This window comes from Meriones unguiculatus, chromosome X (genome assembly GCF_030254825.1).
Source record: "Meriones unguiculatus strain TT.TT164.6M chromosome X, Bangor_MerUng_6.1, whole genome shotgun sequence".
Classification (NCBI taxonomy): domain Eukaryota; kingdom Metazoa; phylum Chordata; class Mammalia; order Rodentia; family Muridae; genus Meriones; species Meriones unguiculatus.
Window position 1 is genome coordinate 40,090,600 of NC_083369.1, and position 20,786 is coordinate 40,111,385.

A 20,786-nucleotide genomic window follows, 5' to 3' on the forward strand; every position below is an offset into this window, starting at 1 on the left:
TTGGAGCAGTCCCTTCGAGCAATTAATAACCCAAAGAAAAATATAAAGAAATAGAATTAGTTTGACTAGTGTTGAAAATGAAAGTGACGGATTTGAAATGGCCACACAGAAGCAGCGGATAGTCTGTGGCAGAGGGGTAAACGTGTAATGCAAAGCATACACATCTATGGAAAGCAGAAGGAAGTGATCACGTGCAACAGCAGAAGACTACACATGCAGTTAGCATGGTGGAAGACTACACGCACAACAACAAAAGAGTGTGTGGCGGAGGGATATACACACACACACATATATGTGTATATATTTGGCGGAGACTCATATAACCGGAAAAGGCTTTTAACCGAGTCACGGACTTGTGGCGGAGGAATGGACAAGCAGAGTTGAGGCATATATGCGGAGGGATCCCTCCATGCCAGGCCATGTCAGGGCGTGGCAAGCCGGGGCTTTTTGAGTGAGCTGCAAGGCGGAGACTGCCATTTTGTGCAGTAGGGTACAATGTCGGAGGCTCAGGCGAGCCATGAGACAGCCCACAACCCTAGGCTTGCTGAGAACACGTTGCAGGTGTTTCGGGACATGGCCAACCGTTGCCTACGAACCTGTTCCATCAGGGCCACAAGTACCTCGACGACAAGGTAAAGCTGCCTGGAAAGGCCTTACCATGCGGTTCTTTGGTCCTTACTGAAGCTGTGACATGAAGGGAACCTGCTGTTATCCTCCATTTCTGCAGTAGGGGGTCATCTGCTGCCCTAGATGCGTATTAGTACAGTCCTCTTCAGCCCAGTAGGTAGGGGTAGTCTACCCCTGACCACATTGTGGCCAAGGTTGTAGAAGCCCAAAAGACCTCCATAGTAAGGAAAAATCTAGAACCATACTGGGTGGATAAGCGGTGTTCCCTGGTACTTATTAAGGTAGCTGGCATTTTATCACAGAATGGATTTTTGTGTATAGGTAGTTACAGTGGAATTAGGGTTAGTCATGCCTGAGCGGCAGTTGTAGGACATTAGGGTGAAAAACACATCAGGCTCTGTGGAGAGCATACACCAGAGGGGCAGTGCTCTAGGAGATGGGGCAGGAAACAGGAAATGTGAGAGTATGATACCGCACAAAGGGTGTGCTTTCAAAAAAGAAATATTTGGTGGCTCGTAAGAAAAAAAAAATTGGTTAGTGGATTTGCTGATATTTGTTGAGGGTAATCTTGCACTGATATTGATAGTTTTTTGTTTTGCTTTGGGGGGTTGATGTTTTTGTGTGTGGGCAGGATTCAGGACGGGGTTTCTCTGTGTAGCCCCGGTTGTCCCGGACTCTCTTTGTAGACCAGGCTGGCCTCAAACTCAAAGAAATCCTTCTGCCTCTGCCTCCCAAGTGCTGGAATTACAGGCATGCCATGTCTATAGTTTTTGTTTGTTTTCTGTGTGGCCCAGGCTGGCCCTGTACTGGATACAAGGGATTCTCCTCCCTCTGCAGTATTTGGAATTAATGCCGGCAACATACTTGTGCACAATTTTTCTTCACAGTTTTTCCTTCCTTTTTTTTAATGATTTTTTTTTTTGTATGGGCAGGGGAGGTAGTTAGTCTTTTGTTTATTTTTTTTAATAGGGTCCTTTTACATGGCCCCTGCTGTCCTTGAATTTAAAGTGTAGACCAAGCTGACCTTGAATTTACAAAGATTCTCCTTCCTCTGCTTCCTGAGTGCTGAGATTAAAGGCACACACCACTACATCCACTTGCCCACAGGTTTTCAATAACTAAACCGTTCAGACTTCCTAATACTGACAAGGTCTTTCTAGATATTTTCTTTTTAGGAATTTTTTGGTTGTTTTTGAGACAGGGTTTCTCTGTAGCCTTGGCTATCCTGGACTCATTTTGTAGACCAGGCTGGCCTCAAATCCACAGAGATCCACCTGCCTCAGAGTGCTGGGAATAAAGGCGTGTGCCACCATGCCTGGCTTCTAGGAATTTTTTAACTTATTTTTATTAACAGGTTCTTTTAGGATATAGTTGTTCACATTATTGTTAAATTTCTTGTTCATTTCTATAGGGGTGACAGAATAGCCGCATTTTCACTTTCTGAGTTATTTCAGTCTTTTCACAGTTTTGCTTTTTCTAACTAACCAAAGCTTTGTTAATCTTTTGCAAGGACCAACTTTGGATCCTGTGGGTTGTATTTCAGTGCAAAGCAGTCGCCTAGCATACCCAGAGCTTGATCATCAGCATTGCAGAAAAAAAAAAAAAAAAAAAAAACAACTAAGTTTAATTCTGTAGATTTTCTCCTCGTTTTGTTGAATAATTTTTTAAATTTGTTTGTTTATTTTATTTGTATGAGTGCTCTGTTTTCAAGCACATCAGAAGAAGGAATCAGATTCTATTACAAGTGGTTGTGCCCAGCTATTCTTTCTTCACTTAAAGGCTTTTCCGTTTAGTTCTTTTGTAGTTCCTTAAGTAGTTAAGTGAGGTTGTTGTTTAGAAATTGTTAAAAATAAGGGGTGCTGCCTTGGTAGGCCACAGAGGAAGACAATGCAGTCAGTCCTGAAGAGACCTGATAAGCTAGGGTCAGATGGAAGGGAAGGAGGAACTCCCCTATAAGTGGACTGGATGAGGGGTGTGGGAGGAGAAGAAGGAGGGAGGGTGGGCTTGGGAAAGGATGAGGGACAGGGCTACCGCTGGAAAACAAAAGTGAATAAATTGTAATAAAATAAGTTTTTTAAAAAAATTAACTGTTAAAAAAAGCTGGGCATTGGTGACACACGTCTCTAATCACAGCACTTGGGAGACAGAGGCAGATGGAACTCTTTTGTGAATTCAAGCACAGTCTGGTCCACAGAGTTCATGCTAGAACACTATATATATATATATATATTTTTTTTTTCTTTGCACTGCTCTTGCTGCATAAGATTTGGGTTTTTGCTTTTTGTTTGGTTGGTTGGTTTTGTTTTGTTTGTTTGTTTTTCAAGACAGGGTTTCTCTGTGTAGCCATGGTTGTCCTGAACTTTGTAGAAAAAGCTGGCTTCAAACTCAGACATCTGCCTGCCTCTGCCTTCCTGAGTGCCACCATGTCGAAGTGGGTTTTTGCTTTAATTTTTCTTTGGTTTGTATAAGAGTTCATTATTTAATTTCCACAACTCTGTTGAATGTTTTTTTATTTTTCCATTGGTTTCTAATTTCATGTCCTTCTAGTCACTAAAAGTGCTTTGCATGTTTTTTGTTTTTGTTTTTGTTTCTTTCATCCTGTCCTGGGTTTGGGAGTACATCTCAGTAATACACTATTTGCCTATCATGTGAAAGGCTCTAGGATCCATCAACAGCACCACAAAAATAATTTGCTCTGAAACCTGGACATTAAGAAGACAATGTAGTTACATTTTAAAACACAAGATTTCATTTTGTTCTACATTTTTGATGTATGGGTCTTAATAATATCCCAGGTCTACCACCATGACCACCACCCCTATGTAGGTTACAATTACAGGCTTTTTTTCTTTCTCTCTCTTTCTTTCTTTCTTTCTTTCTTTCTTTCCTTCCTTCCTTCCTTCCTTCCTTCCTTCCTTCCTTCTTTCTTTCTTTCTTTCTTTCGTTCATTCTTCCTCTCTTTTTTTCTTTCCTTTCTTTCTTCCTCTTTCTTTCTTTCTTTCTTTTCTTTCTTTTCTTTCTTTCTTTCTACAGGGTTTCTTTGTATAGCCCTGGCTCTCCTGGAACTTGCTCTGTTGACCAGGCTGGCCTCAAAACTCAGACATTGGCCTGCCTCTGCCTTCAAGTGCTGAGGTTAAAGGTGTGTGCCACCACTGCCCAGCCAACCTTTTTTTTTTTTTAATGAAGCATACATTTATTTATACAGAGAAATTTATTTAAGAAGGCAAATATTAGACAGACATGCTGACACACCTTCAATCTCTTCAGTTAGAGACCAGCTTGGTCCACAGAATTATTTGAAGCAGTCGTTTAAAAATAAATGCTTATTACAAGTCTATGTTATCTTGAAATAGATAGATCATAAGCTAGTACAGAATTTTTTTCCTGTTTTTTTTTGTTTTTTGTTTTTTTTATTTTTGTTTTAAAACATGGTCTGGTGGCTGAACTGGGATTCTTGTTTTTCCAAGGCAAATACTTCATTTGTTCTTTTATAATAGCTTTCTTTTAGTTGTTTGTTTGCTTGTTAGTTTGATTTTGTGATGCTGGAGATCAAACTTCATCATCCACATGCTAGGTGACACTCTACCACTAAGCTGGCTTCCAGTCTCAGCCTCTTGAATCCTGGGATTGCAAGCATTGACCACCATGTCTGGCCCTTATTGTAGTTTAGATTTACATTTTCTTGATAACTAATGATGCTAAATATTTTTATATACTTGTTGGCCATTCACATTTCTTTCCTTGAAAATCTGTTTAGACTATTTGCCCACTTCAATTTGTTGTTAAAAATTTAGATCCTTTTGAGTATTAATGCTTTGCCAAATGAATAGCTGGGAAATATTTTCAGGTAGTAGGTTTTATTTCCCGTCCTATGAAATTCATTTTAGGGGCTGGAGGAATGCCTCAGCAGTTAAGAATACTGGCTGCTCTTCCAGAGGGGTCCTGAGTTCAATTCCCAGCACTCACATGGTACCTCACAAAGCCATATACAACTATAGACCCATGGGATTCTATGTTCTCTCTCTCTCTCTCTGTTTGGTTTTTTGGAACAAGGTTACTCTGTGTAGCCTTGGCTGTCCTGGACTCACTTTGTAGGCCAGGCTCACCTCAAACTCACAGAGACCTGCCTGCCTCTCTCTACCTCCCAGAGTGCTGAGATTACAAGTGTGTGCCACAGTGCCCAGTTCCAGTGCTCTCTTTGGTGTGCAAAAGTACATGCAGACAAAAACAACTGTATATATAAATAAATAAATATTTAAAAAAGAGAAATTCAGCAACTTGTGGTGGTGCATGCCTTTAATCCCAGCACTTAGGAGGCAGAAGCAGGTAGGTGTCTGTGAGTTAGAGGCCAACCTGGTCTACAGAGTGAGCTCCAATATAGTCAAGGCTATACAGAGAAACCCTGTCTCAAAAAAACAAAAGAGAGAGGGGGCAAAGTTGATTTGATATGGTAGAATAGAATCTATGTGGTGGTTCTGATAGGGTGAAGCATTTGGATGTTCTACAGATGATAGCATATGAGGGAAAGAATGCTCAACTCAGTAACAAATTGAGCATAAACCCAAGTGCATGGTGCTCCTATGATAGAAGAGGGCTAGGTACAGACTCTGTGCAGAGAGAAAGAAGGATTGGAAGGTTGCCGACCTCTCAGATAGCGTTAAGTGCCTCATGCATGAGAGGCCCAGCATTCCTGGTTCTTGGCTGAATTAAGTCAGGCTACAGGAAATAACTGCTGCTTCTAGTTCAAGGACACAGTGTACTGCTGCTATACATAGAAGTACAAGGTGCCCCTACCGGGAACCATTTGCCTGTGAGAAATGACTTAGATCGTATCTGCCTTTCAGCCATCTCACTCCATGCATCAGTGCTGCCGAGATCCTGTCTGTGTTGTTATTCCATACAATGAGATATAAACAGGCAGACCCAGAGAACCCAGACAACGACCAATTCATCATTTCAAAGGTAAGGTGTCAGGAATACTGCTGCTTGTTTTTTGTTTGTCTGGTTTTGATGGTGGGGTTTATTTTCAGGCAGTTGGGGTTTTTTTTATCTTTTTCTTTCTTTTTTTGTTTTATTTTGTTTGTTTTTCCTACCTCCAGCTTCTGAATTCTAGGCTTATAAGTGTGTACCTGGTTTGAGGCTTGCTTTTTAAAGGCACCATGTATCAATAGGCTTGAAATGGATCATTTGTTATTTTGTTTTTTGGTTTTTGGTTTTTTTTCACAGTGCTAAGTTGTTCTAGTAAAGGCCACTTGGAAACGTATGACATGTGTGGCGGGAAAGATGGCATGTGGCAGCTGGCTTGTGTCCATCTTTGCTTTGGTGGTACTCTTACTCACTCCACCTAGTACTGAAATTCCCATTGGCAGATCATGCTTCTACCATCCTCTGTGCTGCTTTGAGAGGCAGATGACTTCAGTGAATCTGCCTTTCTCAACCTGCAGAACACGGAGAATGACTTGCAAGAACGATCAACCCAGAACTGAAGGGCTTTTTTAATTTTACCAGCTTTGTTCTTCATATAAGCAGGCCCGGGAAGTAGCCAAAATATTTTGTATAAACTTGGCTCTGTAACAAAGATAAGCATTGCCTGGAAGTGAATTCTTCCCTTTGGGGGTATACATCTCTTTAATCTAGCCCTTCCCACCCCCAAGTTGTGCCCCTCAATGCTTAATAGTTGAGAAAAAGAACCCTAGCTGAGTCTGATGACACATACCTGTAGTCTAAACACTTAGGTAGCTGAGACAGGAGAATTACCAAATTTGAAGTCACCTTAAATAGTTCCAGATCAGGCTGAGCTACAAAAATAGCTTATCTAAAAGAAATGTGGTTGGTAAGAAACCTTTTCGTGGCCCTTGTCCTGTGTTAGGCTTCTTGCCGTTAACCTACCCATAATCTCAATCTGTCCTATAGACTGATACTCTGGAGGCTCTGACTCTATGCCAAAAGATGAAGTCCTGAGGCTTATTTGCCTTGTGCTTCACAGTTAGGAGGAAGCAGAGGTGTTGTAGGTCTGTTAACCAAGGGCATGTAAGACATCTGTGAACCAGAGCTTGTTACTCTAGTTGTTTTTCTGTTGCTAATGAAATACTCTAACCAAAAACAACTTGAGAGGGAATGTTTATTTGGTTTAAATTTCCAGATCACAGTCTATCATTTAGAGAAGAACTCAAGATGGAAACTCAAGCTGCTTTACTGGCTTGCTTTCCTCTCTGATTCATACACAGCCAGCTTGCTTGTTTGTTGTTGTTGTTGTTTGTTTTGTTTTATTTTTCAACACAGGGTTTCTCTGTATCCTTGACAGTCCTGGACTGACTCTGTAGACCAGGCTGGCCTTGAACTCACAGAGAGCTTCCTGCCTCTGCCTCCCAGAGTGATGGGATTACAGATGTGCAGCACCATGCCTGGCTGACAGCCAGCTTTCTTACACATTCTAGACTCCCTTACCTAGGGACAGTGCTGCCCACAGTGGAATGCAATTGGGCCAAAATCAATCATCAACCAAGACAGTCTGTATGAGACCTAGGAATGGGCCAGCCCTATTGAGGCAATTCTTCAATTGAGGTCCCTTCTTAAGTGACACTAAGTTGTGTCAACTTGACAATAAAATCTAACCAGCATACTCCATCTTTTGTCAACTTTTCCTTTCTTATTTGTTGCCTATATTTCATACTAATGTCATATTATAAAGTACAGTACAACTTTAAAAGTCACATTTTTAAGAATTCCAATACTTTACAAGTTCAGTGCCTGTTTCAAAGATCAAGGTCTCTTAACTGGGATCTTAGAAAATGAAAAAATAGGTTATGTACTTTCTTCCTCCAAAAGGGAGAACCAAGGTATAGGAACAATCAAAGTAAACCCAAAATCCAGAAATATAAGTCAAATCCTGTATGTCCAGCATCTCAGAGTCACTCATGATATAATCCTCTGGGCTTCCAAAGGGTTCTAGTAGTGCCACCTTCCAATTCTGGCATCTGCAGCTTGTCTCCTTAGGTTCAGGTTCACTCCACTGTTGTTGCTACTGTCCTTGATGGATAGTGACAATGAATAAATTTAGTGTGTCTGGCAGCTCAAGAGCAAGGTGTCTCCCACCAAAGCAGCAGCACCTTGGCATGGCTTTGTGTCCTGTAAGGGGCACATTTCTCTCCATGAAACACTGCTGCATATAAACTAATGGGCATTAGCTAAGGGGAAGTAGAGTGACAGATTAATCACAAACATTGGCACTGACTAGAATACTCAAACACTTTTGTGTCTCTAGGTTTTGTCTGGATTTTGGTTTTCTAGACAGGGTTTCCCTATGTAGCTCTGGCTGTCCTAGAACTCGCTTTGTAGACCAGGCTGGCCTTGAACTCACAGAGATCCACCTGCCTGCCTCTGCATCCAGATTGCTGGGATTAAAGGCCACTACTGCCAAGTATGTTTCTAGTTCTTTGAGAACATATATATTCCCAAAGATTTAACATCTGGCTTAGACCAAAGACTTAATGAAAAATGCTTTACATTTTCTACTTTGCACTAGATTTCTTCCTTTGTGTTCTAAAAGCTCCAGTTGCCATCACCATACTGTGGAATCTGTGCTAATGGGTACCTTATCTTTTAAAACCCCAGTGACAAAGTGACAGTGATATTTAGGGTAGGCCTCAGGCTTGCCCCATGATCATCTTATGACATTGATCTGAGACTTTGTAGATGTAGCAAATCTTCCCAAAGCCTATGTCCTGCAGCTGTTCCTATATTCACTAGGTCTCTTTTCTCTTACAGGGACTGCCATTTGTTAATACGGCAACAGGATGACCTGGGCAAGGACTAGGGGATACCTGTGGGATGGCATATACTGGCAAGTACTTTGACCAAGCCAGGTAAGTAGCTTGCCAGAATCCATTTCACTACCTGACTCCTGCACTTTGACTCATTAGTTTCAGAACACAATGATGGTTTTAAAAGTTCTGGTTACACGGTATTGACCCACTAACTAAATTACTTTTGCGGAACTGTTCCAGCATCTCTGGTTGGATGTTAGTAGTGACTGCAGTATTAGAGCACTCGTATTTTCTGAGACAGCTTCATGTTTTGTCGTGTAGAATTTCACTGTGGAATAAACAACATGTCCTTTGCATTGGGAATCCCCAAATGTTAGTAACATGGGTCCTTTGACTGGGTTGGCTCACAGTCTGTTTCTTGGATCTGTGCTCATCTGCTGCTTGTGATGAACAGTACAAGTGAAATGCCTGGTTGAGACCTGAGACTTCCAGCAGCCTGTCCTGTATGTGGTAAGCCCCAATGCAGAGCTCCTGTAGTTCAATTTCTCTTTCCTGGGTTTTCAGGACATAGCTACCTAGATCCTTGGAAACCTTGTTCCAGCTCATAGAATCCTTCTGGAAGTACTTACATGTGTTTCCTCCACCCCTCCAGCAGCCTCCTTGTTCCGTTTTTCACAGAGCTGCTAATTTTTTTCATCCATGATAGCCTCTCTTGGTTACTACCTTGACTTTAATAACTTTTCTTAAAGGTTAGAGAGGTAGGTGGTTCAGCAGTTAAGAGGCTGCTCTTTCAGAGAACTAGATTGGATTTCCAGAACCCATGCTGCAGTTCACAACTGTCTGTAACTCCACTTCTAGGGGGTCTGACACTCTCAACACCCATACATGTAAAATAAAAACATTTTTTTAAAAACAACTTTTCTTAAACCCACAGTAGTATCATGAGGTCTAGGATGAATATAAGTGATATAAATGGCTCATGTCTCTGCTACAGAGGAATGTACTGTTTGTGGTACAGCATAACTCCCTAGGGAGGATGTTTCCATTACTATGATGATTGTAAATAAATCTTTTTTTTTGTTTGTTTTTTCGAGACAGGGTTTCTCTGTGTAGCCTTGGCTGTCCTGGACACTCTTTGTAGACCAGGCTAGCCTCAAACTCAAAAATACCCACTTACCTCTGCTTCCCTAAGTGCTGGGATTATAGGCATGCTGTACTGTGCCCTGCTGTAAATGAATTTTAAGTTCAGAAATAAAAGGTGGCAATGCTTTTAAAAAATGGAGTTTTCTGAGAAAAGTGTATGTACCTTGTTTACATATTTCAGAGACCTGGTTTCTCATTCCCTCTTGCTTGCTGACAAACCAGAAAAGGGAGCAAAAGCAGCTAAAAAATAGTATTAGAGCTGTAATGAGACTGTTAGTCAAAAGTAATGTCCATCTCATGGGGCTCAGATTTCAGCTCCTCAGCTGCTAAGCTAGGAAAGAACTGAGGAAAATAATCCTAAGGACACTGGGTTCTGAAGCAGATCCCAGAGTCAGTATTTCCCTTCCTTTTTTCCTTCTTTTCTTCCTCCCTCCCTCCCCTCTTTCTTTCTTTTTTTCTTTTCTTTCTTCCTTTTCTTTCCTTTTCTTTCTTTTTTTTCTCTTTCTTTCTCCCTCTCCCTGAAATACATTTGCTTAAGTGGCCCAAGTGAGCCCCAAAATTGCTCCTAACTATTTCTTGATTTGTTTCTAGCTACCAGGCATTCTGTCTTCTAGGGGATAAGGAGTGCACAGAAGGCTCTGTCTGGAAGTCATTGGCCTTTGCATCCTCCTACCATCTGGAAAATCTCATTGCAATCTTTGATGTGAACTACATTGGACACACTGGCTCCATGACTGTTGAGCACTGCATTGCTGCTGTCCACCAGAAAAGCGTTGTGAAGCCTTTGGGTAATTGTGCCTTTGCTGCTATGCCTTTTTTCTGTCCTATACTCCTTCTTCATTATAATCTTACCACATCAGTGACAAGTTGGAATACTTACGTGGTTGATGGCCGTGATGTGGGGCTCCCCAGAAGCCCTCCCTGTCCCTTCTATCCTATAACTAGGCAATTTTACAGCCATCCAGGGACAGATAGATTAAAGAACTATCTGGTCTCTGTGAGTTCTGGCCAGCCAGTGCTAGATAGTGGGACTCTTTTTCAAGAAATGTATTTTAAGTAGAAAAATACCAATAGTTAGAAATTGTCAAAGAATTAAAAAGAAAATACCAGTTGTCATCTGCTCTGATTATATATGCCTCTCTCTGTGACCAGAGTGATAATATGCAACAGTCTTTGTTTGTTTGTTTTGGTTTTTTTGAGACAGAGTTTCTCTGTGTAGCCTGGGCTGTCCTAAAACTTGCTTTGTAGACCAGGCTCCAAACTCAGAGATTTTCCTGCCTCTGTCTCCCGAGTGCTGGGATTAAAGGTGTGCACCACCACTTGCTTGGCCCTGCACCATTCTTAAGAGAAATGAGTTGTTGCCAGGAAACCCTTAGAACTCTAAAACCAAGACTTGTAAAGAATGTCAGCTCTCTCCTGTCTTTGCATTGCGGAGGCTAAAAACAACTGTGAAAAGCACACTGTTTTTGGTGGGTTTTCTTTAATGTATTTGATAGGGGACTAAACTAGTAGAGCTCTTTTGAATTTTGTGTTTTGAAACAAATACTTTTTGTTGTTTTTTTTTTTTTAATGAGTTGCTAGCATTTCAACATCAGAAGATTTTTATGTATAATCCCCATTTCTGGATTATCTGGAAAGTAGAAACATTCTCTCACCATGCCCATTGCCAAGCATCATCCCTGTGCTCTCTTCTGCTCTGTATGGGCACCCAGACACACACAGACACATATAGGCATGAAAGGGGCAAAGGGAAGGGAGAAAGGGTTATTTTTTTAATTGTGCACATCAGACACAGTCTTCCCGAGCCAGTGGTCCAAAGAGGAAGGATGAGCACAGAGCTTGGAGAATGCTATATGCCCATCAACAAGTAGTGTGCACATTCTGGCAACCTTAAGAGGCAGCAGGACTGGTCCTATTACAACATCGCAGAAATCTGGAGCATAATGGTCCTTGTGCCAAGGAGAAGTGAGTTGTTCTGAATACTAGCAAAAGGTCAACTGTGATGCCACTCAAAGTCAAGAGACCACCTGGAAAAAAATTAGTTTCAGGGTTTTTCATTGGAACGGAGGCCTAGATGAATCAGGCTAAGGTGAAAGTAGAAAATAAAAAAATGGAAACAGTGGCTAGATGACTTTTTGACAAGTTTTCTGTGAAGTAGAACCAATTGGGGGCAGTTTCTGGAAGGAAGGGTAAGATGGAATGGGAAAGTGAAGATAGAAGGTATTTACACATAACTGAATGGTAACAGCTGATTTAAGAGAAAATAAACTGAACGAAAGGGAGGGAATCATAGGATTGGAGAGATACCATCTAGTAAGACACCATTGGGATCCAGGATGAGCACTGGGCAGATCATCCACAGGGAGGGGCATGCCCTTTACAAGGTGGAGAGTAGGGGATGGGCAGGCAAGTGACAGACACTCCATTTCTTAACTTTGTCTCTAGGAGGTGTGAGGTATGTATACCACCAGAGCTGGGTAAGAAAAGTATAAGAAAGAGCATGGCAAAGAGACATGCTAGGGCTGCAAAAATAGTTTACCATCTACAGAGTAGGAGTTATAACATGTAGTCTCTGTGGTTTAATTGGGAGGGGATGAAGCCAAATTCAGGAATAGTCTGCTTCCTATTCTTTGTGTTTAGGTGAAGTTGCTCTAGGCTACGCCACTTGTGACCAGACCATTGCTTTTACTTGCACCTTCGCTGCCTTTTTCATCCGAGCAGATGATCAGATCCGAATGGGAGCTATCTTTCAAATCAACATTAGCCTTGGTTGCCATTGTGGGATATCTACTGGTATGCATTCTGAACATCATTGTGTTGATAGCTTTCTGTAGCACTTGTGTTTTATTACTGTTCATTAAAAGGATTTAGTTTTCAGAACTTGTGTTTTAGACACTGTGGCTACCAATCCAGATGAGGCACATTACTGTAGAGTACCCATTCAGTCACTGAGAAATACTTGTCGGCATGCTTTCCTGAGACTTGATATATACCAAATCTGAATAAGGACAACATACATGTCCCAAAATTGTTTCCTGTCATCTGTGTGGTCACAAGCTAATTGGAAAAAGCATCATAGACAGACGGAAGGATTGTGAGCAGATGAACACATTTAGGTAGAAACAGAGCAAATATTGCTTGCTGTTCGACATTTTTGTTTTGTGGAGTGGAAACCTCTTCAAGAATATGATGCAGGGGGGCTGGAGAGATGGCTCAGAGGTTAAGAGCACTGCTTGCTCTACCAGAGGTACTGAGTTCAATTCCCAGCAACCACATGGTGGCTCATAACCATCTGTAATGAGATCTGGTGTCTTCTGACGTGCAGGCAGAACAGTGTATACATAATAAAATAAATAAATCTTTAAAAAAAAGAATATGATGCAGGAAATTATGTGAATGAAAACTTCATTCTACTATCAGTAACCTGCTAGCGACTGCTGGAAACAGGAAAGTCTGAGAAAGGATTGAAGAAAGGGGGGAACCAGCAGAGTAGAAAACTAAAGGTGGCCCTGAGACAGTAAAGAAAAAAGTAAACATTACTGACTGATGGAAGGATCTGGAGCTATATGAAAAGCAAAACAGCAGGTATCCAGGAGTTTCTTTGTTGACAGATGGAAGGGAATCTTGCTCATGAAGTACAGAAATTGCATGGGAAAGATGAGTCAGCTGGTGTTAAAAGTTACCTAGCTAGTCATTGCAGCTTACATTTGCTGCCAGAATGCTACTGGTGTGCATTCAGGAATCATGTAAGTAGCTTCCTGGGGGACCTGAACTGTAGAAAGCAGCTTTGCCTGGACCTCGGAATGGAGACAACTACGTGAGTGAAGCTGAGGTGCAGACGGATAGCCCAGGGAGCAAGTATAGCTGAGAGACAGGACAGCTTAGGCATGAGAAGCACAGTGGTATGGGCAGGGATAGTAGCCTGAGAAAAAGCACTAGAATCTTCAACTAAACCTGGGTTCAGTGAGAATTTAGAAATCAGGCCAGCTACAAAGACAAGTGGATCTGACGTAGAGAGGCTCTGGGCTTCGGAAGTTAGACAACGGTCCTAGGCAACACAGTGTACACGGACACTACTCTCCCAAGCAAGCTGCCTCTCTATATACACATTGTGATTTCCGTATACTGAGCCCATATACCCAAGGGCATCCTTAGTCAGGGCAGCATCGTAGGGTATCCTAAAAGTACATTATCCGGTGCTTGGAAGGGCTAGCAAAATAAGTAAGACACTTCAGTCTGGAAAAATATTTCAGTCTGAAAATAATCTCTTGAAAGTGAGACGTAGAAGAGAGCTGAAAAGACAAAGCCTTGGGATGTTCTTAAGGAGAGGCATATGCAGGATCAGAGACTTGGGTCACTGACATTTTAGGAAAGAGAGAGCATTGGGTTAATTTGGACAGCAGTCGTACTGTGCAACCAGCCAACTCATTACTGATATGAAAGGTCATTTGTTAGCCTAACCCAGAATATTTTAGTGAGCTTTCTAGGAAAATCGATCTGTAAAAGCTCAATGTAAATTATAGCAAGGGTTGAACCATTCTGGGCTTTGCTGCAGTTCAGGGTACTCTGGAATAGTACTAGTAGCTGCTTCTCAAGAACGATAGAAGGAGTTTATGGTGGGTTTCTGGTAGGGTTGTGTACATGTTTTTGTTGGTCTGTGGCTTTCTCAGGTGATGACAGCTCCTATCACATGGCCCTGGAAGACCTGGCCATGTTCCGAGCAATTCCCAACTGCACTGTTTTCTATCCAAGTGATATCATCTCCACAAAGCATGCTGTTTATTTAGTAGCCGATACTAAGGTTTGTTTTGGGTGGGGGCTGTTTTCGTTTGGTTTGGTTTTGGTTTCTTGGGATAAAGTTTCTCTATGTTGCCCTGGCTGTCCTGGAACTCTTTGTAGACCAGGCTGGCCTCAAACTCATAAATCCACCTGCATCTGCCTGCTGAGCGCTGGGATTAAAGTTGTGTGCCGCCAACACCCAGCTTACTATTATATGTTTAAAGGATGCCATATCAGTCAGAAAATGCTTCTGGACTCTACTACAAGTTTTGAACTGATGAGAATGTTTTGTTTGATTGTCTTCCTCGCATAAAATACGAAATTTGGTCCTAGAAGCTAAGGATGTAACTCAGTTGCTAGCATATTTACCTAGCGTGCATGAGGTGCTGGGTTTGATCCCCTGCACCTTATAAACTAGTCATGGTGGTACACACCTAAAATCATAGCATTCTATTTAAGGATGAATCATTACGAACTATATTGTGATAAAATTAATCTTTAATGTGTTTTGGGCTTTCTTGTCAACAAGAGTCAGAGCACTTGCGGTAAGTTTTTGTTCCATGAGGACAGGATAAGTCTGTGCTTTTTGGAAATCCATCCAAATAAAAAAAATGGACAACATGGAAAACTTATCACTGGGGACATCACTAGGGTCCTGCTTGAGATTTTCCTTTCTTAGTGGCAAATATTGTACTGGCTGGTTTTGTGTCAACTTGACACAAGTTGGAGTCATAAGAGAGAAAGGAGCCTCAGTTGAGGAAATGCCTCCATGAGATCCAGCTGTAAAACATTTTCTCAATTAGTGGTTAGAGGTAGAGGGCCCAGACCATGGTGGGTGGTGCCATTCCTGGGCTGGTAGTCCTGAGACTAAGAAATCAGGCTGAGCAAGTCATGGGAAGCAAGCCAGTAAGCAGCACCTGTCCATGGCCTCTGTGTCAGCTCCTGCCTCCAGGTTCCAGCCCTGCTTGAGTTCCTGTCCTGACTTCCTTCAGTGATGGACTATGATCTGGAAGCCAATAAACCAGCAGTAGCAACCCTAAAACGTATTCACTGGTAACTGAGCTTCTTCACTTGAGTATGTGTTTTGTTGTCAGTATGAAGAACTGTTCACTCACACCTTTAACCCCAGCACTCAGGAGGCAGGGGCAGGCGGATCTCTGTGAGTTTGAGTCCAGCCTGGCAGCCTGGACTACAAACTGAGTTCTAAGACAGCCAGAGCTGTTACACAGAGAAACCCTGCCTCAAAAATAGATAGATAGACAGATAAATAGACCAAAAATGAACTGTTCTTTCCTCTTCCCTATTCCTTGCTGGCTTATTACTTGGAAATTTATGGTTTGGTTTAATTTTCTTGTTTTTTTTTTTTAATTTTGAGATTATAATATAATCATAACATTCTTCCCTTCTCTTTCCTCCCTCTAAACCCTCCCATACGCCCCTCCTTGCTCTTTAAAATTCAGAGCCTCTTTTTCCATTAATTGGTGTGTGTGTGTGTGTGTGAGAGAGAGAGAGAGAGAGAGATTCCTAACTAAAACATGCTCAGTCTGTATGCTACTTGTACATTTATGTTTTCAGGGCTGGACATTTGGTGTTAGGTAAGCAGTTGGTGTGCTCTGCTCTCCCCTGGGGAAGACTATTTCTCCTACTCTCAGCATTCCTTAGTTACTTTGAATAGTTCTGAGGCACCCTGGGCTCTCCCACCCATATCTACCTTAGCATGGCTATATTTCTTAATATAATTTTTTTATTTATTACAGTTTATTCACTAACACGGCTATATTTTTGTCCTTGTTCAGCTCATGTTTAAGCAGACATGTTGGTGAGACTTCATGGGTGTGGCTTCTCACATTTATCGGAGACACAGTTTCATGACACATCCTTCAGGTTCCTGGAGTTTTTGGGTTTTTTATGTTTTTTGTTTTTGTTTTTGAGACAAAGTCTGTGTATCCTTCGCTGTCCTAGAACTCACTCTGTAGCCCAGGCTGGCCTTGAAGTCACAAAGATCCATCTGCCTCTGCCTCTTGAGTGCTGGGATTAAAGGTGTACACTACCAGACCTGGCCGGTTCTTACAGTCTTTACACCCCCATCTTCCTCAGTGTTCTCTGAAACTTAGATTTGGGAGTGTTTTGTAGATGGGACTGGGATCCACAGCTCTGGATTTTGATTGGCTGTGGTTTTCTGTAATGCTCTCCATCTGTTGGGGTTTTTCTTAACTGTGTTTCTGTTTTGCACTTATGCCACAGGAAATGGGCTTCATTCGTACCGGCCAAGCAGAAACTGCAGTTATTTACACTACTGAAGAAACCTTGCAGATTGGACAGGCCAAGGTAAGGGCATAACTTTTTCTGTGTTTTCTAGTGTCCATTATATAAAGAGAAACATTCTAACCCTTACATGATGTGTTTTGGTTGCTTTTCCTTTGCTAACTCTTTTGTGATCTTTACCTGCTGGATCTGCACTTCTTTCCAAATGGAGTCCTTTTTGTGTTGAAATTTATTTTGTTTTGAGACAGTATCTCATCATGCACCCCAGGCTGGCCTCGAGCTTGAAAACCTTCTACTTTACCCTCTCATATGCAGGGGACTATAAACATGTGGCATGGGTGCAGCTTTGTTGAATCTTTTTATAGGGAAAAGGTTTGTTTGGTTTTTATGGTGCTAGAGATTGAAACTAGGTCCTTATGTATGCTAGGCAAATACTTTTTCTCTGGGTACATTGCCATCTATTTTTTTGCATTTGTATTTATTAATACAAATGTGTGTGTTTGTGTGGCAGGTGCATCACTGCATGCAGGTGTCCCAGATTTTCTTCACCATCACTGCTTGGCTGTGATGAGCCCTTTGCTTCACCCCAGGGTGACAGTAGTATTCAGATAACAGTGTTTCTTTTTGCATTAAGAGTCATCAGTCTGAATTTACATGTGGATGTGGCAGTCAGAGGACAATCCTGAGGTGTGATTGGTTCTCTCTTTCCACCATGTGGATCCAATGAATAGAACTCACATCATCAGGATTGGTAGTCAGAACCTTTACCTGCTGAGTTATCTAGCCTATATAATTGTTAGCCTTTCTTAAAGTTGTATTTTAGGATAAGGTCTCACAAAATTGCCTATGCTCTTCTTTTTTTTATTTTTTTTAATTTTTTATTTTTTTAATATTAGTTACAGTTTGTTAACTTTGTATCCCTGCTGTATCCTGCTCCCTCTTTCCCTCCCAATCCCACCCTTATCTCCTCCCTGCCCCTTTCCAAGTCCACTGATAAGGGAGAACCTCCTCCCCTTATATCTGATACTGGTTTATCAGGTGTCTTCAGGACTGTCTGCAAAATCCTCCTCTGTGGCCTAGCAGGGCTGCTCCTCCCTGGGGGAGGGGGGTGTCAAAGAGCCGGCCGTCGAGTTCATGTCAGAAACAGTCCCTGTTCCCCTTATTAGGGTACCCACTTGGATACTGAGCTACCAAGGGCTACATCTGAGCAGGGGTTCTAGGTTATATCCATACATGGTCCTTGTTTGGAGAAACAATCTCATAAAAGATCCCTGTGTCCAGATATATACAAGGACCAAATATATCTGGGCCTATGCTGTTCTTAAGCTTGAAATCTTCCTGCCTCTGGTTTCTGGGTGACTGTGAATACAGATATGTACAACTGCACCTATCTTGTAGGTAAATTAAGTAATGAGTTCATAAGTGTTATGTCGGGAGCAATGTGTCTTTGAGAGGTCTTTGTGCATTATTTTGTTGGTGTTATGCCAGGTTGTCTGCCATTATGACAATGACAAGGTCACAATTATTGAAGCAGGAGTCACTCTGCATGAAGCCTTAGTGGCTGCTGATGAGCTCTCTAAAGAAGGTCAGTTGATTGTGTAAACACTGAAGTTATAAGCTGGGAACAAGTAGAATGTCAGCTATGTAATATTCCTAGACAGATTCCAGGGCTGTGATTAAAGTAGTGCTCCAGCACCACCTATCTGTATCTGTTTTTTGTTTGTTTGTTTTTGGTCGGTTTTTGTTTTTTGAGACAGGATTTCTCTGTGTAGCCCTGGCTGTCCTGGACTCACTTTGTAGACCAGGCTGGTCTCAAACTCACAGAGATCCGCCTTCCTCTGCCTCCCCAAGTGCTGGGATTACAGGCAAGCACCACTGCGTCCGGCTTGTATCTGCTTCATAAACTAAGCCGATATTACTGTTCTTCAGATACCTCTATCTGTGTCATTGATTTGTTCATCATTAAACCCCTGGACACTTCCACCATCATTTCCAATGCAAAAGCCACAGGTGGCCGAATTATCACCATGGAGGAACACTACCCAGAAGGTATGTTGGGTTCATTGGGTATGGTTTGGCAAGTTCGTTTTGGTAGAAAGTGTTTTTGCTTTACTTGACTAGAGATCCACCATGTGCTCTAGCCTGCGACCAGTTCAGCATACCTTTGTTATGCTCTTTTCCAGTGTGTCCCTTTCATAGAGCCCAGGGAACTAGGATGGGTCAGTAGCGACACTGAGGTGACTAATTGAGCAGCAGACAGGGAAACATTGACACACACTTCTGCATAGAACTGTCTCAAAAACAACTAGATCCTTGCAAACAAAGCAGCAAGTAACAAAAACAAAACACTTTAGGGAGATAAGGCTTGGGCTATGTTTGGGCCTAGAACATAGGTAGGAGAGGCAACATTCTGTTTTTATGACACACTGCCCTAAGACCACATTTCATTGGATATTTCTCTGGAAGGGGGTCCCAGATCTAGAATGCAAGCATGGGAAACTCTGGTAGAGATAAGAGAAATACATAACTTCATGAAGGGCACAAAGAACACTTTCTGTAAGGACCATGTCTGCCCAAGTACAAACATAGTTAAAGATAGAGCACCTTATGATTCTATTGAGAGTTCGTTGTGTTGACATCTTCTATCAGACATTTGTACTAAAATTCACCTGAGTCTTGGGGGAAAAAGTTGACACTTGTCAGAGTCTGTTTGTTTGTACTCATAGTCTAGGCTCAAGGGTTACCCTAGGAAGAGTAACAGCAATGAAGAATGCTTGTACCAGCCAAAGGCCACCCTATCAAGCTAGCTTTGACACTTGTCTTTGACACTATTCATTGTGTTTAGTGGTTTTCAGACCCCTGACAGCTTTAAGAATCTTAGTACCACTAAACCCCCCCCAAATCACTGGGGACTGGGTTTCAATTAACCCCTGCAGGGGGCGGGACGCTGATTAGGAGGTGTGGAATTAGGAATGAGAACTCTTTAAGCCAGTTGGAACATGACTGTTTGGGTGGATCAATGACTAGTGAAAGTACTTTGCCCCCAGATTAGCAGATTTAAAAGTGTTTACCACAGGGCTTTCAAGGCTTATGAGCCATTTGCAGAAAAGATCCCTTGTTTCTGTAGGTGGCATTGGTGAAGCTGTCTATGCAGCAGTCTCCATGGAGCATGACATCATGGTTCATCAGCTGGCAGTGATGGATGTGCCTTGGAGTGGAAGAGCTGGTGAAGTACTAAATTTTTCTGGAATCAGTTCTAGACACATCACTGAGGCTGTGAAATGCATCTCAGTGAACTAAATTAGCTGTTGGCTTTGTATCAAAGCCATCTCCTTATAGGCAAAACAAGTTAACGCCTTTATTCCTCATACAGAAATTCTTAATTTCCTTTTAATCTGTGACTACATATACAAATATCAGCTGTTTTAACCATCAAAGTAGGCTATAAAATTTTAAATGGCAGAATAGCTAACAAACCACCTGACACTGAATTCTCTCGTAAGACTGAATAGAAGTGGATTAAGGAATCATGTAGAAGTGACAGTTTAAAAATATTTCCCTCCTAAGTAACGCAAATGTGTGTTGAATTGTGGTCCTCAGCCTAGCTTTCATAGCACTCCACCCCTGAGATGCATAGTGCTGTTCAACTTCACTTAGCATGTATGCTGCCTTCTTACCTGCAGCTTCCTGAGTAATGTGTAACTTCAGGAGATCATGAACTTTCTCTACTATTTCATTCCTATCCCCCTCCACAGTTCACAGGCTGGTGAACACAACAAAAGCAGTTAGGATGACTTGTGCTGTTTGTAATGACTGTTCTGTGAAGACCTGAGGACACTAGTTTTGATCTCCACACTGTGCTGTTTAATGTTAACAAAGCATTTCAAAACCAGCTACTTTATTCATTCTGTGCCTTCTAGGTGATTTGGTTCCCTCTTTCAGTTCTCCTAAGGGAGGGACTTCCATGGTCCATGACATTAAACCTAGAATGGGGTAATGGGCAGCAAATAAGTCACTCACTGTAAAATAGTATAGTCAGATCCCTCCATCAGCTGGAATATAAACTGGGACTGAGTTTCAAAAGCATACTGGGTATAACATTTTTTATTATTCTCATTAAGTAGACATGAATTTGGGTAGGCATGACCACATTGCTTCTGGAGTTGTGCAACAATATGTGGCAGAGATTTAACCTGGACTTGGTGC

The 20,786-nt window shown here is 41.9% G+C and overlaps 1 protein-coding gene across 1 annotated transcript; it reads left to right on the plus strand.

The window, feature by feature from the left end:
• The first annotated feature begins 495 nt into the window (after positions 1-495).
• On the plus strand, positions 496-19,880 carry Tktl1 (transketolase like 1). Its single transcript, XM_060374635.1, is given in 13 exon segments — positions 496-632; positions 5,472-5,589; positions 8,395-8,492; positions 10,128-10,296; positions 10,299-10,324; positions 10,404-10,434; positions 11,432-11,501; positions 12,177-12,329; positions 14,207-14,337; positions 16,560-16,643; positions 18,069-18,165; positions 18,510-18,629; positions 19,708-19,880. Coding segments are annotated over 13 exon segments (1,407 nt in total).
• Positions 19,881-20,786: the final 906 nt, after the last annotated feature.